Source organism: Panthera uncia, chromosome D1, assembly GCF_023721935.1.
Source record: "Panthera uncia isolate 11264 chromosome D1, Puncia_PCG_1.0, whole genome shotgun sequence".
Lineage (NCBI taxonomy): Eukaryota > Metazoa > Chordata > Mammalia > Carnivora > Felidae > Panthera > Panthera uncia.
Window position 1 is genome coordinate 44,066,188 of NC_064808.1, and position 13,195 is coordinate 44,079,382.

The window sequence follows — 13,195 nt, forward strand, 5'->3', positions numbered from 1 at the left end:
CTTTCAAAGATGTCTGATGTCATTTTGAAGTCTATATTGGTAAAGGACAATTTTTTTTTTTTTTTTTTTCTCCTGGCTTTTGTTTGGCTGGTGTTTTTGCCTTCTGGTCCTTTCCACTCCTCTTCCTTACCTCTAACAGTTTTCCCAAGCTACACAAGGTTTAGATAAAAGCCAACACGGACTCTAGAGAGTTGCCCTTTTGAGGGCTGGAACATTCTTTGAAAATGCCGAATTGTGAATGGTGCTCTTTGGAAGTTTCTCATAGCACATTCATACACAACACTCAGAGTCAACATCTGCGCCGTAAGAAGAACACTTCAATTGTCATGACCCTAACTGGCTTTTTGTTCTGCACGGTCGTCTCAGTTTGAGGCTTCTAGCTCTCGGCATGGTATACTTTACATGGTAAACCAGGTAAGTGCGCGCGGTCGTCCGGATGGAAAAGTGAGCCTCCAGAGACTGGACACGAACAGAAGGGGAAGGACGGATCTGTCCACCGGCCGGAAGTCTGCCGTTTGTGTGCAAGTCCCCTCACGTGGACGCGGGGCTGGGTGGTGAGCGGAGGGGACACCTGGGTCGCTGGCACACACAGACAGGACAACGACAGTTCCCGGGGGCCCTCCTCCCGCGGTGTGCCACTGGTGACTGGTGGCGGCCACAGGCAGGGTCCGCGTCGCACGCTTGTGGACAGAGGCCTGTGGTTGGTTACTCACCCTGGTAAACCAAAGGCATTACGGTGATCTCAGAATATTTTTGGTCTCTCTACAAATTTACCACGGCAGCACTTTTCTAAGCTGGAATCTCAAACCAAAGGCACTTCCATGCTAGAGCGCAGAAGGTTCATAAATAGCTAAGTATTTGGTCGTGAATTTAAAAGGCAGCGTTAAAAGTACAATTTGCTTTTCATGGTAAACTACGAAGTTGGAAAACTTTCCATTTTGGTATATACATGGGAGAGTGCGGTCAAAGAACCCACTCATGTTCGGCTTCCGATTTTAGACCAAGTGTGGCCAGTTTCTTATAGAAACGGAGAAAAATGGGCTTATGCAAGAGAAATGAGAACGGTTTTTGCCTGCGTGGTTTTAAATGCTGGGCCAATTTCGTAAATGGGCGTGGAGGGTTGGGTAAGAAAAGGCCGGCGGCATGACTAGGTATCACTAAGGCACTGCTTACTGGAACGCTTTGGCAGCTCTGAATTTAAAACTCCCTAAAAAAGTAATAACAGTAGTAAGAGAAATGCTTCCAGCTTACAAAAGGGCTCACAGTTCCGAGGCAGCCTTTTGCACTGCGCACCCTACATGCAACGTCTCAAAGATTTAAGGCTTTTCAGAAATGACATGTGCAGGGCTTTGCCACAGAAACAGCAACAGAAAGAAAGAAGCAATGCAGACATTTCCTCTCAATGTCACAGGTGTGAACACCAACGCACAGAATTGGTTCTACCCTTCGTTAGGACAGGTGTGGTGTACCAGACAGAGCATATACAAACTTATACAAATTGTATGTACCTGGTTTGGTAAAGTCGACTGTCATCTCATACAATTCAAATAATTTACGGTTGTACAAAAACAGACTGCTAAAGCCGCTACGGTATCGAGACCTAAAGAAGCCTTGGGTTTAAGTCCTCTGGGGACCTGTAACGCCAAGTGCCGGGAACCGGGGCTGCTTTTTTGGCTGGTCTGAGTGTGGGACTTTGCTGCTGGGATGTTTGGCAAAAAGAAATTGGACTCAGAGTCTGGGGCAGGTGAGTTGTCCTCAGGGTAAGCGAAAAGGCTCATCAGCTTTCATATCTGCTTGTGCATGTCTCGCGTAGCTCCAAGCGGACCAGAGGCTCCATGTGAGAAGTAACGTCAGCATGGGGCGGGGGGGGGGGGGGATGCTATTACTCTGGCTGAGGGGGACGGTTCTTAATCTTCCCCCTCTCTTCTGACCTGAGCTTGTGCACACCTTTGTAGGGATCAGGTAGCCTTGAGCACCGGAGAGGAACAACCTCCACCAGGAGAGGCCAAGGATTAAGTGACAAGGTCCCAGAGCCTCCTCATCCTTATTCTGTCATTAACTAGCTGGGTGACTTTCAGCAGGTCACTTCCACTCTGGGCCTCAACTTTCTCATCGGCTAAATGAAAGACGGTAGATTGTGCCCTCTTGTAGCTCAATTAAAAAAAAAAAAAACCTATCAGCCCTCTTCCAGAACTGGTCCCTCTCTCCTCCATCCCTAAAGATGAAAAGAAGTGTTCCAAAGGCTTCCATAAATTCTAACAATGGCACTGAAGGTAGGGCAGATTGTAGAAGACCAGAGGAAGTTCACTGATATGATGACAGCTTCGATCAGGAGACCCATAAGCTTCTGAGGAATCATGAAAATAGCCGGAACTTCCTTTCAAGCTGGTACACGAAAACATGAAGATCAAATTCCAAATGCACCTAACATAGAGGTGCAAGTGGATTATCCGCACGACGGCCACCAGCTGCTCCCGACTTCCCCAGGGATGAAGGAAGGGATACTTTGTAGCGAGACAGACTCTGCACTGAAATAGAAGCTCTGAACTGGAAGAGACCTGGACATGATGTCATTTGAGTAATATTCCTACCTGCCTCTTAATGTCCTGAAACAAGGCTCCCAGGAGAGCAAATCTTCTAAGGGTGAAATGGAAGGAAACCAGAAAATCTCAAATATGCTATTGGTGACCTGTAAGACCTAGGGCCGTGCTTCTCAATGGGGGGCAGTGCTGTGCTCCATGGGATACCAGGCAATGTCTGGAGACATTCTGGATTGTGGCAGCTGAGGCAGGGTGGGGAAGAGGCCAGGGATACTGTTAAGCTTCCTACAATGCACAGGATAGTCCCGCACAACAAGGAACTGTTCCAAACTGTCCGGTGTTGAGGTTTAGAAACCCTGGCTTGGCATAGCTTAGGCCTTCTGGGATTCTACCTGTTCTGAAAAAGTCCTGATTGTAATTTTAGGTCTCCTGCTAAGATGGAAACAAATGCCAACAGACCAGAGTCTAGTTCTTTAGTGCCTCCCTGTCTAAGCTGTGGTAAATCAGCCTCCAAATTCTCCAGTAAAAGCACATGATGTCCCTGACTCAATCCTGGTAGCAGAGGGTCACCAGGATAGATGGTACCCAAAAGAAAGCTGTAAAGACAGAGGTGTGGAAAGGCTTCTTTATGGTTTAGGAAGCTTTACATATAAAGGGCGAAGACTCTGCTATTAAGGGTGAAAGGCCAAAGACAGATCTGGATTAGGTGTTACTACACAAATCCCACCCCAGCACCTAATTTGAGAGAGATGGAGAGAGGGCCAAGTGTTTGGGTGACTGGGTCAGTGGTTAAGATAGGGAAAATATCTGCCCTGGAGAAAGTTTTAGAAGAACAAGACAAGAAGTAAAATTTTAAAGATCTTAGAAATGTCTTGAGAGCAAAAAGCAATCCTCAAGGATGTTCATGTAAATGCCCCAAACTCAACCACGAAGGCATTTGGGGGAAGAGGGCACTTGGCGGGGTGGCATTAAGGGGCCCAGCCTGTCTCTGTGAGTTCAGCAGACCGGGGTCTGCCCTTCTCGGCAGCCAACAGAACCACCCTCTAGCTGCTCTTCTGGGGTCTGTTTGTGCTTTGAAAAGTAAACCCTCAGGAGCCCTCCTGGCAGCACAAAAGACCCCATTCCTGGGTGGGAATGTGAATCTGATGCCTCTCTCTCTGAATTCTCGGATGGTTCTGGCCATGGCAGGTCATTTACACCCCTCCGTAGGGTCCCGGTCCTGGGTGAGTGGGGTTTCCTTCGAGGAAAGATGCAGGAGACAGGAGCAAAAAAAGCATCCCTGGGAGGGGTGACCAAGAGAAGTCCTTACGTATGATGACCATGGAAGAAGCTTAAATGCTTAGGCTGGAGACCAGATGGAACGGACAACTGGGGCCAATCCTTCCAAGGCCCACTTAGAATCAGAGAATAAATGTTAGTTTCTTTACAGAGGGAAGACAGATCTCATCCCACTGGTGTGAATGAGGGATGTGCGTTCCAAATGGGAAACATTCTGCACTTTCTTCTCTGGTCTTCCCAGGAACCGGTGGCATATGAGTTTGGAACAGGTCAGGCTTGGTCCAATGTCCTTCCCTCTGCCACAAGCCAGCCACACCCTCATGATCATGACCACCAGGCACTAATCAATACACAAGCAGGGCAGGTGGTGGGACAGGGAAGAGGGGAAGTTACTTGGAGGTGAAAGAACAGGGTGTTCATTTTCCAGCTTAGTGAAAAAGTCTTAATAAGGTTCGTGACTTACAGAACTTATTCCACCATGTTAACATATGCCTGGCAAATATAAAAATGTCACTTTCCTCTGGGAAGTTGGGGAGTATGCCCTCTCTCCTTCCCAATGAAGCACTTATGGAAAAATAACCCAAGACATGTTGGCCACTTCAAACCAGCTGTGCCTGGGCAATGCTTTGGAATATTTGGGTCGGAAAGTCGAATTTCTCCTGGGAAGAGAACCTCCCAAATGAGTCTGTTTGAAAAAGTCAGAGGGCGCTGGGCCTCTCAGACCTCAAACAAGTACTCTGACTTATTGAGAGATGTTGAGAAAATGGATGTCCTGTGAGAATATAGCTAGATCTATGGACACAGATTGAGATATACATACATATCAGCACCTAGCAAATTGAGTGACACTAAATGTTCAATAAATATGTGTTGAATAACTACACATGTATATGTGTATAGAGGCATACACAAACACACACATACACATATAGTTACAGCAGGTTAATATGCATGTTGGTTCACCAGAAATAATTTATCCACAGGCTGGTGAGGATGCTTGCAAGTTTTCTGGGGAGCAGAGATGCTAAAACTGATGAGCCTTTTACTTGTTTGGTTGATGAAATTTCTCCCAGCCACAGGATTTTCTAGATTTTGCAGCTCACAGTGCAGTATTCGTGCCAATTTAAAATTTTTGTTATTAAATTTCAGTGGTTCAAACATTTACTCATCTTTATAAAAAATTTGGTTGTCCATATAAAATATAACTGCACACACAAGACTATAAACATTGTACGTTTAGATTTTCAGTATTTATCTACTTATTGCAAAAAGAGCCATCTTTTTTTTTCATTAAATAATCATCACATTAGTACAATACAATTTTATATTTCTTAAATATACTATATATGTTAAGGATAAGGGGTGAAGTTTTCTTCCTTTGTAATACCTGTTCAAGAGTTTAATGGATTAAGAGATTAGTTTTAACCTTGAGGAAAAAAAAGTACAAATTTGTCTCATTAGAATATTTCTACCAAGCATTTAAGGCTATATTTTAACATTTGGTTTCAAAAAAGAAAGGAAAGTTTCATTTAAAAAATAATTTAGTGAATTACATTCTTTCATAACTTCCACCCTAATTAGTTACAAAGATAAGTCTAAAGATTCTTAGTTTTGTGTACTAATTTACATTTATATTTAAAGATTAATTTTACTTGTATCTTAAAACAAGAATTTTATGTTGGAAAAAAAAAAAAGAACTAAATACATTTGTATAAAGGCTGTAAATGTCCCATGGCAAATGCTCTGTCTCAAATTTTTTCTACCACAATTAGAAACAGGTCTCTACAGACTGAGACCCGGGTTCTTAAGGTTCATCCTTCCCAAAAAATTGTGGGCTGTGGATCTGAAGGACACATAGAAACAACTCGATTTCTCTTTTTACAACTGTACCAGAACTTCACAGCTACGATGATAGTATGAACACATGAAAAATGACTTCACTCAAACAGGATTTAGAAAAAGTCAGGGTGACCTCGGGGCCAGGGCACCCCCCTGTGTGGTGAGGTTTACAGTCAGTCATTCAGTAATGGAGAGAGAGTGTGTGTGCGCACATATGTGTGTGTGTGTGTGTGTGTGTGTATGTGTGTGTGTGTATATACAGATGTCTATATATATAAATAACCATGTTCAGTCTTTTACAAGCCTGTAAATATGATGTTGTGCTCCATGTTCACTATTTGAAACTTCAAATACACAGGCCATGCAGAGAAGAGTTTCTTGTGTATCCCTGTTTGTTACCACCTGTTAAAAAAAAAAGCATATATATATATATATATATATATATACACACACACACACACACATAGACACATACATACAGATAGAAAAACTCACATGGATGAAGACATACTCCATCTATACCACGACAACTAGGATTTGCTTGGAGAGGAACAGTCTCAAGTCCAGCAGGTAGACTGTTGGAGGTGTTCTGGCCTGATTCTGCCCTCTCCAACAAACTCAGGGTATTCTGGGTCTGACTTGAATCCTATGTGAACTTAGGTACCATGTGTAAGAAATACCTTCCGGACAGGGCCTCACCCATTATCTGGGTCCACAAAGAGACCACAAGAATTAGTGTGGGTTTTGGGGGAGGGTCAATTTCTTGACAACGAAGACAATTTTCTAGCAGTCTGTCCCACGAGACGGGTCATTTCCCCTAGGAAACGCCTCCCATCTTGTACCTAAACTTTTACGAGGTTGGTTTCACAAGGGCCAATGATAGACATGAGCCCCACGAATGCCCTGCTCACCAATGTTAACCAGCAGTGCTGGGACTCAGTAAAATATGTGCTGAGTAAGGAATGGTGGAAGAACTTTGTCAAAGGATCTTTCTTTTCATTTTTCATTCATATAGGCTTTAGCTTTCGAAATGTACTTGAAATACTCATCTAGTTCAATACTCATCATCTACTTCCCCTTCTGGTTGAAGTCGCTGGACTCCAGCTCTCTGTTCTTCTTGCCCATGGTCTCAGCCTGCGTTCCTATCTTGAGTGACCGGATCTGACCCAGGTCCCTGCGGCCCCTCCCTACTTCTCAGAGCCATTCTCACAAGGGACTTTCTAAAAGCCCCTTGCCTTCAAACACTTGGAGTCTGAGGGCCTAGTCCAGTGCATCGGGGGCCCCGCCCCCAGCTCTGTCAGGCTGCTTCACCCATGTTGTTTCCCTTGCCTTCTCGGTATCCAAGGGTATGGTCTCTGACTGATGACTAAAGTCTCACAAACTTGTAATTCCCCATCAGAGCACACAGTACTGTCTGTAAGTACACACAGATTTGTAAGATTTTTTTTTTTTTTAATACCCATGTCATTCAATGGGTTATAAATTCCTGAAGAACAGGGACCATGTTGCCTAATAACTAGTCTGGCACACAACAGCCATTTAATAAATATTTGCTGAATAAATGACAATCCACATAATAGCCAACATATAGTAACTGCTTAGTATACATCTACTCAGTATTAAATGCTTCATACACATCCGTCTCATGTAATATTATAATGACTCCATGAGTAGGTGCCCTATCAGCTCCCCTCTGACAGAGAGGGAGGCAGGGGAGTTAGGTGATTTAAGGTTATACAACTGTCAGGGCACCTGGGTGGCTCAGTCAGTTGAGTGTCTGACTTTGGCTCAGGTCATGAACTTGCGGTCATGAGTTCGAGCCCCACATCGGGCTCTCTGCTGTTAGCACAGAGCCTGCTTTGGATCCTCTGTCCCCCTCCCTACGGCCCTCCCACACTTGCACTCTCTCTCTCTCAAAAAAAAAAAAACAAAAAAACAAAAAAAACAACTTGATAGTTTGAAAAAAAATTAAGGTTAGACAACTGTCAACTAAGAAACCCAGATCTGATTTTGAAGACCTTTTTTTCTAATCATTAAGCGATGCTGCTCTAGACAAATGAATTGATACAATAATAGATTATCTACATTTATTGTTTCTGGGGAATAAAGATTTTTTTCAATATTGGTACCCACCTGCTTTCCTGGTCTTATTTCCTGCCTCTTCCTTCACAGACCAGACTCCAAGTATGCAGGCCTCTTATCCTGGAAACCTCTCTCCCTCTCTCCCCATGTCCAAAGAAATGCCATGTCCTGCCTGCGTTTACCTCCTGAACAGCTCTTGAATCATCCCGGTCTCTACCGCCACAGCCCAGGGGACCAGCCAAGCACCCAGACTCCCCTACCAGGAGCTACCCTGGCTCACACATTCCCAGGGACACACAGCAGCCACAAAACCCCTGTAAGTAATATAAATCTGACAACAACACACTCTTGCTTAAAAACTCCGATGGCTGAGCAGACCCCGCTCGGTCTGGCTGTTCCCGTGGCTGTTCCTACCTGGCTGGCTCCCTGGGCTCCTCCCTCTCTCCACGCCAGCCACACCCCCCATTTCCAGTCCTTCCACTTGCCTGCACACCTGCAGTGCCCTTCTCCACCCTCTCCGCCTAGTCACCCAGAGGGTATGCCTCAATGGTTTCTTCCTTCAGGAAGCCTCCCTGACCAGGCAAATGCTCCTGTCATGTGCTCTCGTGGCACCACGTACCTCCCTCTGCCAGCCAGCAGCCACCGTTTGGTTTACATCCGTTTTGTGATGGATCGCTTGAGGAATGCCTGCCTCTCTCAGGAGCCTCCAGGACGGCTGTCCCACCCCATCTAGGTCACATCCCAGCACCTAACGCTTAAGTATGCACCTGCCGAAAAGCCCTTTGCTTGGTAAATCTGCAAAATGTCTGTTTATCCATCAAGGCAACTTAAACCTCATCTTTTAACATCTCTGGGAATTCTCCCACCTCATTCCAACTACAGGTAACTGCTCAGGTAGTTACACTACTCTGTATGTCCAGGTGTCTGTTTCTCAAGGATACTGCAGCCATGTAATGTACAAAGGTATTGTAACCGTCTCTTTCCCCTACCAGGCCAGGATTTACTATCGGAAAGGGACTGTGTTATATTTGTACTGTATTCTGGCAGCTAGTACAATCTCTCCATAGTTTAGCTGAACAAATGAAAATATTCTCAATGACCTTTGAGGTGAAGCATACAGATGTGAGCATTTTGTTTGTAAACGGAGGAGGAAACTGTTTAGAGACTTTAAGTAACTTACTCAAACCAAGATCATAAAGTAGAGTTGGATCTTAAACCCCCATTTTCAGACTCCATGATCATGAAATAACCTGCAAAGTGTCTTTTCTATCATTTTAAGTCTCAATTTATGTGTGTCCTTAGCTCTGTGACCTCAGAGAGGCCTAACATTCCTTATCCATAAAATGGGAATAAATATGACCTTGTAGTTCTGCGGTGAGAATTTCATAATACGACATCTACAAAAGATTCAGCACTGTGCCTGGAACCTCTGTGATTACCTTACCTTCTCGCAAACTTTCTGGGAAAGAAAATGTCCTATTTGGTTTTTTTGTTTTTTTTTTAAAGTAGCCTCCAGGCCTGACGTTGGGCTTAAACTCACAACCCTGAGATCAAGTCAGATGCACTACCAACTGAACCAGCTAGGTACCCCCAATGTGTCCTATTTAGACTTGATGATTGAGATTCAAAAGGAGGAAAGAAAAAAATGTCCCTACCAACGTGTATGTATGTCTGAATATACCCCCAAAGAGGACAAGAACGCTTGGCCTATGATTCAGCTACTGTCTTCCTCAGTCTGGATACTGTCACTAAGGCCTTCCCTTTACGGGTTCACCTCAATTTCTCTATCATCCTGATGAAATCAGAGTCTAGCTCACCAGCCAGTAAGGTCTGGGATTGATCTTGCTGACAGAGGTTTTGTACCCAATACCTGGTAAAATACCTGCCACTGTGTCTAGCAGCTGCCAGCCTGGCCGTATTCCCACACCCTTTCTGGGAGGAAGAGCTCAGAAGTACTATTTCTCCTTTATTTATCAAGGAGAGGATGTGACTCTCATAATCCAGGCATACTGGTTTAATTTCAGCTTTTCTAAATGCTAAAATATTATTTCTGGCAGACATTTATTGAGAGCTCCTAGTTCTTCACAGCAAAAGGATTTATTTAGTGGTTTAATGATACATTTTGGAAATTAACATAATATGGTGTGTTTTCTGAATATCTAAGCTGCTGGAAGTCACGTGTTCTGAAAGAGTATTACTAGTATTCATGAGTTTGGTGGCCAACAGATGCTTTTAATTTCTTCTGGGCCTGATTTTTCCCAAGCTATGCTCTGTGAGGTAGGGTTATAGGCAATGAGGACATATTCCTTAACATGCTGGAACAGACCTTAGAACTGGTTTGTAAGAATGCCTAAGGCTGCTTCCAAGAGAGGTGGGCTGGCCCATTCACTCAAGAGAGTTTGGGTTAATTCGTGAGGCTATTCAACGTCCACCCCAAGGTGCCACACTCACCTTTTGCTCATCTGAGCACAAAAGTCACCTGTTCTTAAATAGCAACAGGAAGCACCTATACGACAGGTGCCTGCCAGCAGCCCAAACCGTGAACTGCTCAGTTTTTGCCAAAGACCATCAGGGAACACGATACTAGTAAATAATAGTTATTAAAGAACAGGCTTTCCAAACTCTCCCTCAGGTTGCTAGTTTCTCGTGGACACGCCTGAGAATCCACGGAGATTCCCTCTCAGGAATAAATGAAAATTACATGCCAAATGATCTGTCTGCCAACTGTATGCCGATCACGTGTCTGTGAACTCTTGAGGCTCTCTGTGGCTCACTTAGCCATCCCCTATAGTGGGTCTCAACACCTGGGAAGCTGTAAAAATGAAACAAAACCAGGATGCTGGGCCCCACCTCCAGGGGTTCTGATTTTATTTATCTGAGATGGGGACCAGGCCCCAGGATTTTTAAAAGCTTCCTGGCTGAATCTGATATGCAGAAGATTCTGATTTCTAAACCTTTATTTACTCAGTTCTTACATTTGGTGTGAAGAAGCTGGCTCCTACTGGCTTCTGAAAGTTGAATATTAAGGAAGTTCATGAACTGGACAACCACTGGTACTCTGAAACTGACCACGGAAATGGGCAAAAGCTAATAAATCAAGGGTTTGGGGGAAGGTTGCGGAACAGCCGCCTTCTTTTTTTTTTTTTCCCCTTAAAGTAGCACACCATTGACTGAGAACCCTGGTTTCAAAGGATCCAAAAACTCCTGGTAAACAACTTCTGCCCTAAGTATTCCAGTTTTTCATCCTAGAAACAGAGCAACAAAGTAGGCCTTCAGAGGGCTGAATATTTGACCACAATATCGTCTTGCTGCCCCCTTTTAGCACAACTGTTTCCAAGTTCTGTTTTGGCATTTTTCCTTCAGTTACATCAAGGAATGCTAACTTTTTCAAAAATGAGCATTATGAAACCCACTGCTGCATATTTTATAGGCAGATTTTTGAGGACAACACTGTTCATACAACCTTCCCAAGTCTCCAAATGAAGCCTCCATGGGAAATTTGTTTTAAAGTTAAATCTGAGGGGACCCTCCCCCACTCCCCAGCACTGCCCAGGGGAACCAGAAACTTCTCGCATCGTGGACCCTGAGCACCACTGTTTTCACTTCCCCTTTTAGCTGCCCACGTTTTGACCATACTTTTCAGCCTATGGAGAATACTTCCTCTGCCCTCTTCCTGGTCATGACATTCTATTTTAATTTTCTATTTCTTGTGGTACTGAGGGTTTATGTTTTGCTGTCTTAAGGTATGTTATCTCTTTTAAAGCCTTGCAATCCTTCGTGAAATGAGTCAAGGTGTATTTGAAGGACAAACCCACGGACTTTACAGTTTTGGCCTCATTTGAGATTTGCAGACAATGCTTCTAGGATTCGCACTTGGCTGACACCGGTATTACCCAGGGAACTATAAAAAATATTCATGCCTGGGTTCTATTCTCAGAGATCCTGATTTAACTGATCTAGGATGCAGCCTTGGTGTCAGGCTTTTACAAGTTTTTAAGTATTTTAAAAGTTCTCCACATCTTTCTAATGTGCAGCTGGAGTTTAGAATGTAGGGACCATAGTTTTTACTACCCATTTGAATTCTAGTTTTCCCAAGCTTCAAAAAGCTTAGCCCAGCCCAATGAAACCCTGTCTCTTCTATAGACCTGAGCCCATGCTTGCCCTGGATGCTGTGGATTCAAATGGTAATTGATCAACAGCCTGGTCACCTCCCCTGGCCCGGCCACCTTGCTGTCTTTCCCCACCAGCTGGGTCTGCCCCAAGAGGAAAGAGGCAAAACAGTTACCAATAAAATTGTGAAGTTTTCCAAAACACTGTTCATCATATATTTCTCTGGTAAGTGTTTGAGCTTGTGGATGAAGTTAATCATATATTCACACATCGGGGAGCGGTTTATCCGGTACACAAATCGGCCATTCTCAAACCTCGCATACTCCGTCTGTGAGGGAAAAAGGAGTTGAGCACTTTTACACTTCTGACTTCAAGATACATGAAAAAAGCTATTGCTGCCTGCAAAAGCATTTTTCCTTTTCAACATGAATCATCCACTAGATGCTGTACTATTTATGTAGTTTACTTAATTAAAAAAAAAAATCCTATTTCCAAACTGAATGCCATACTCAGAAATCCAGGATTTTTCTGGAAATTAAAAAAACAAAATGTGTAAACAGAATAGCTTTAAAGAAGCGTTGTACAGGTCAGAAAGAAAAGAAAGCAAAGGTTGGAAAGAAATATAATCACCTATTTAGTGATTTTCTACCTGGAAACCTGGGAGAGTGGGCCCAGCCAATGACAATTCTTCAAAGAGCCCAGAGAAAATCCTCCGTCACTGTTATAAAGGCCTCACAGCCAACAACCAATGCAGCTAACTTCTCTACCTTGGAAAAAACTACTTAAAACGGATCATGAGCTCCTGACTGTGAGTTATTTATGTCTTTAATAAAAAAGGAAAGAAAAAAAAAATACTGGTATTGAAGTTCCCACTGAAGCACTCAGAAATAAGAAACACACCCCTAGATAGCCTTGGATCAAAGAGGAATTAAAAAGGAAATTACAAACTATCTCAAGAATAATGAAAAGGAAAATCCTTTACATCAAAACTTATGGGACCCGATGAAGCTATACTTGGAGGACACTTAATGATGTAGCTTCATGAGTTCATCATTAAAGACGAAAAATTATAGAACTAAACCACATCTTCGATTAAAAAAAAACCCACAAAAATAAACCCAAACCACAAAGAAACCAAAGAAAACCCAGAATAGGAAATGAATAAAGATAAAAGCTCAAATCTATGTTAACAGAAATAAGAAATGGAGACAGAATAAATTTTAAAAAGCTGGTTCTTAAAAAGCCAAAATAAAATAAAGCCTTCACAAGGTTAAGGAAGAAAAGAGACGAAACCACAATGACAGTAGAGATTGGGAGATTTGTAAAAGGTTACTTCACATAATGCT

General features: G+C 43.4%; 1 protein-coding gene across 2 annotated transcripts in view; it reads right to left on the reverse strand.

Moving 5' to 3' along the window:
• Nucleotides 1-1,862: 1,862 nt before the first annotated feature.
• TEAD1 (TEA domain transcription factor 1) overlaps nt 1,863-13,195 on the reverse strand; it is a 264,897-nt gene continuing 253,564 nt past the window's right edge. For both annotated transcript variants that reach the window (XM_049649825.1, XM_049649818.1), the window contains 2 exons: nt 12,025-12,177; nt 1,863-6,059 (listed from right to left, as the gene is read on the reverse strand). In XM_049649825.1, the coding sequence (XP_049505782.1) occupies nt 5,946-6,059; nt 12,025-12,177 (267 nt within the window). In that variant the 3' untranslated portion in view covers nt 1,863-5,945. The remainder of the gene's footprint in view (nt 6,060-12,024; nt 12,178-13,195) is intronic.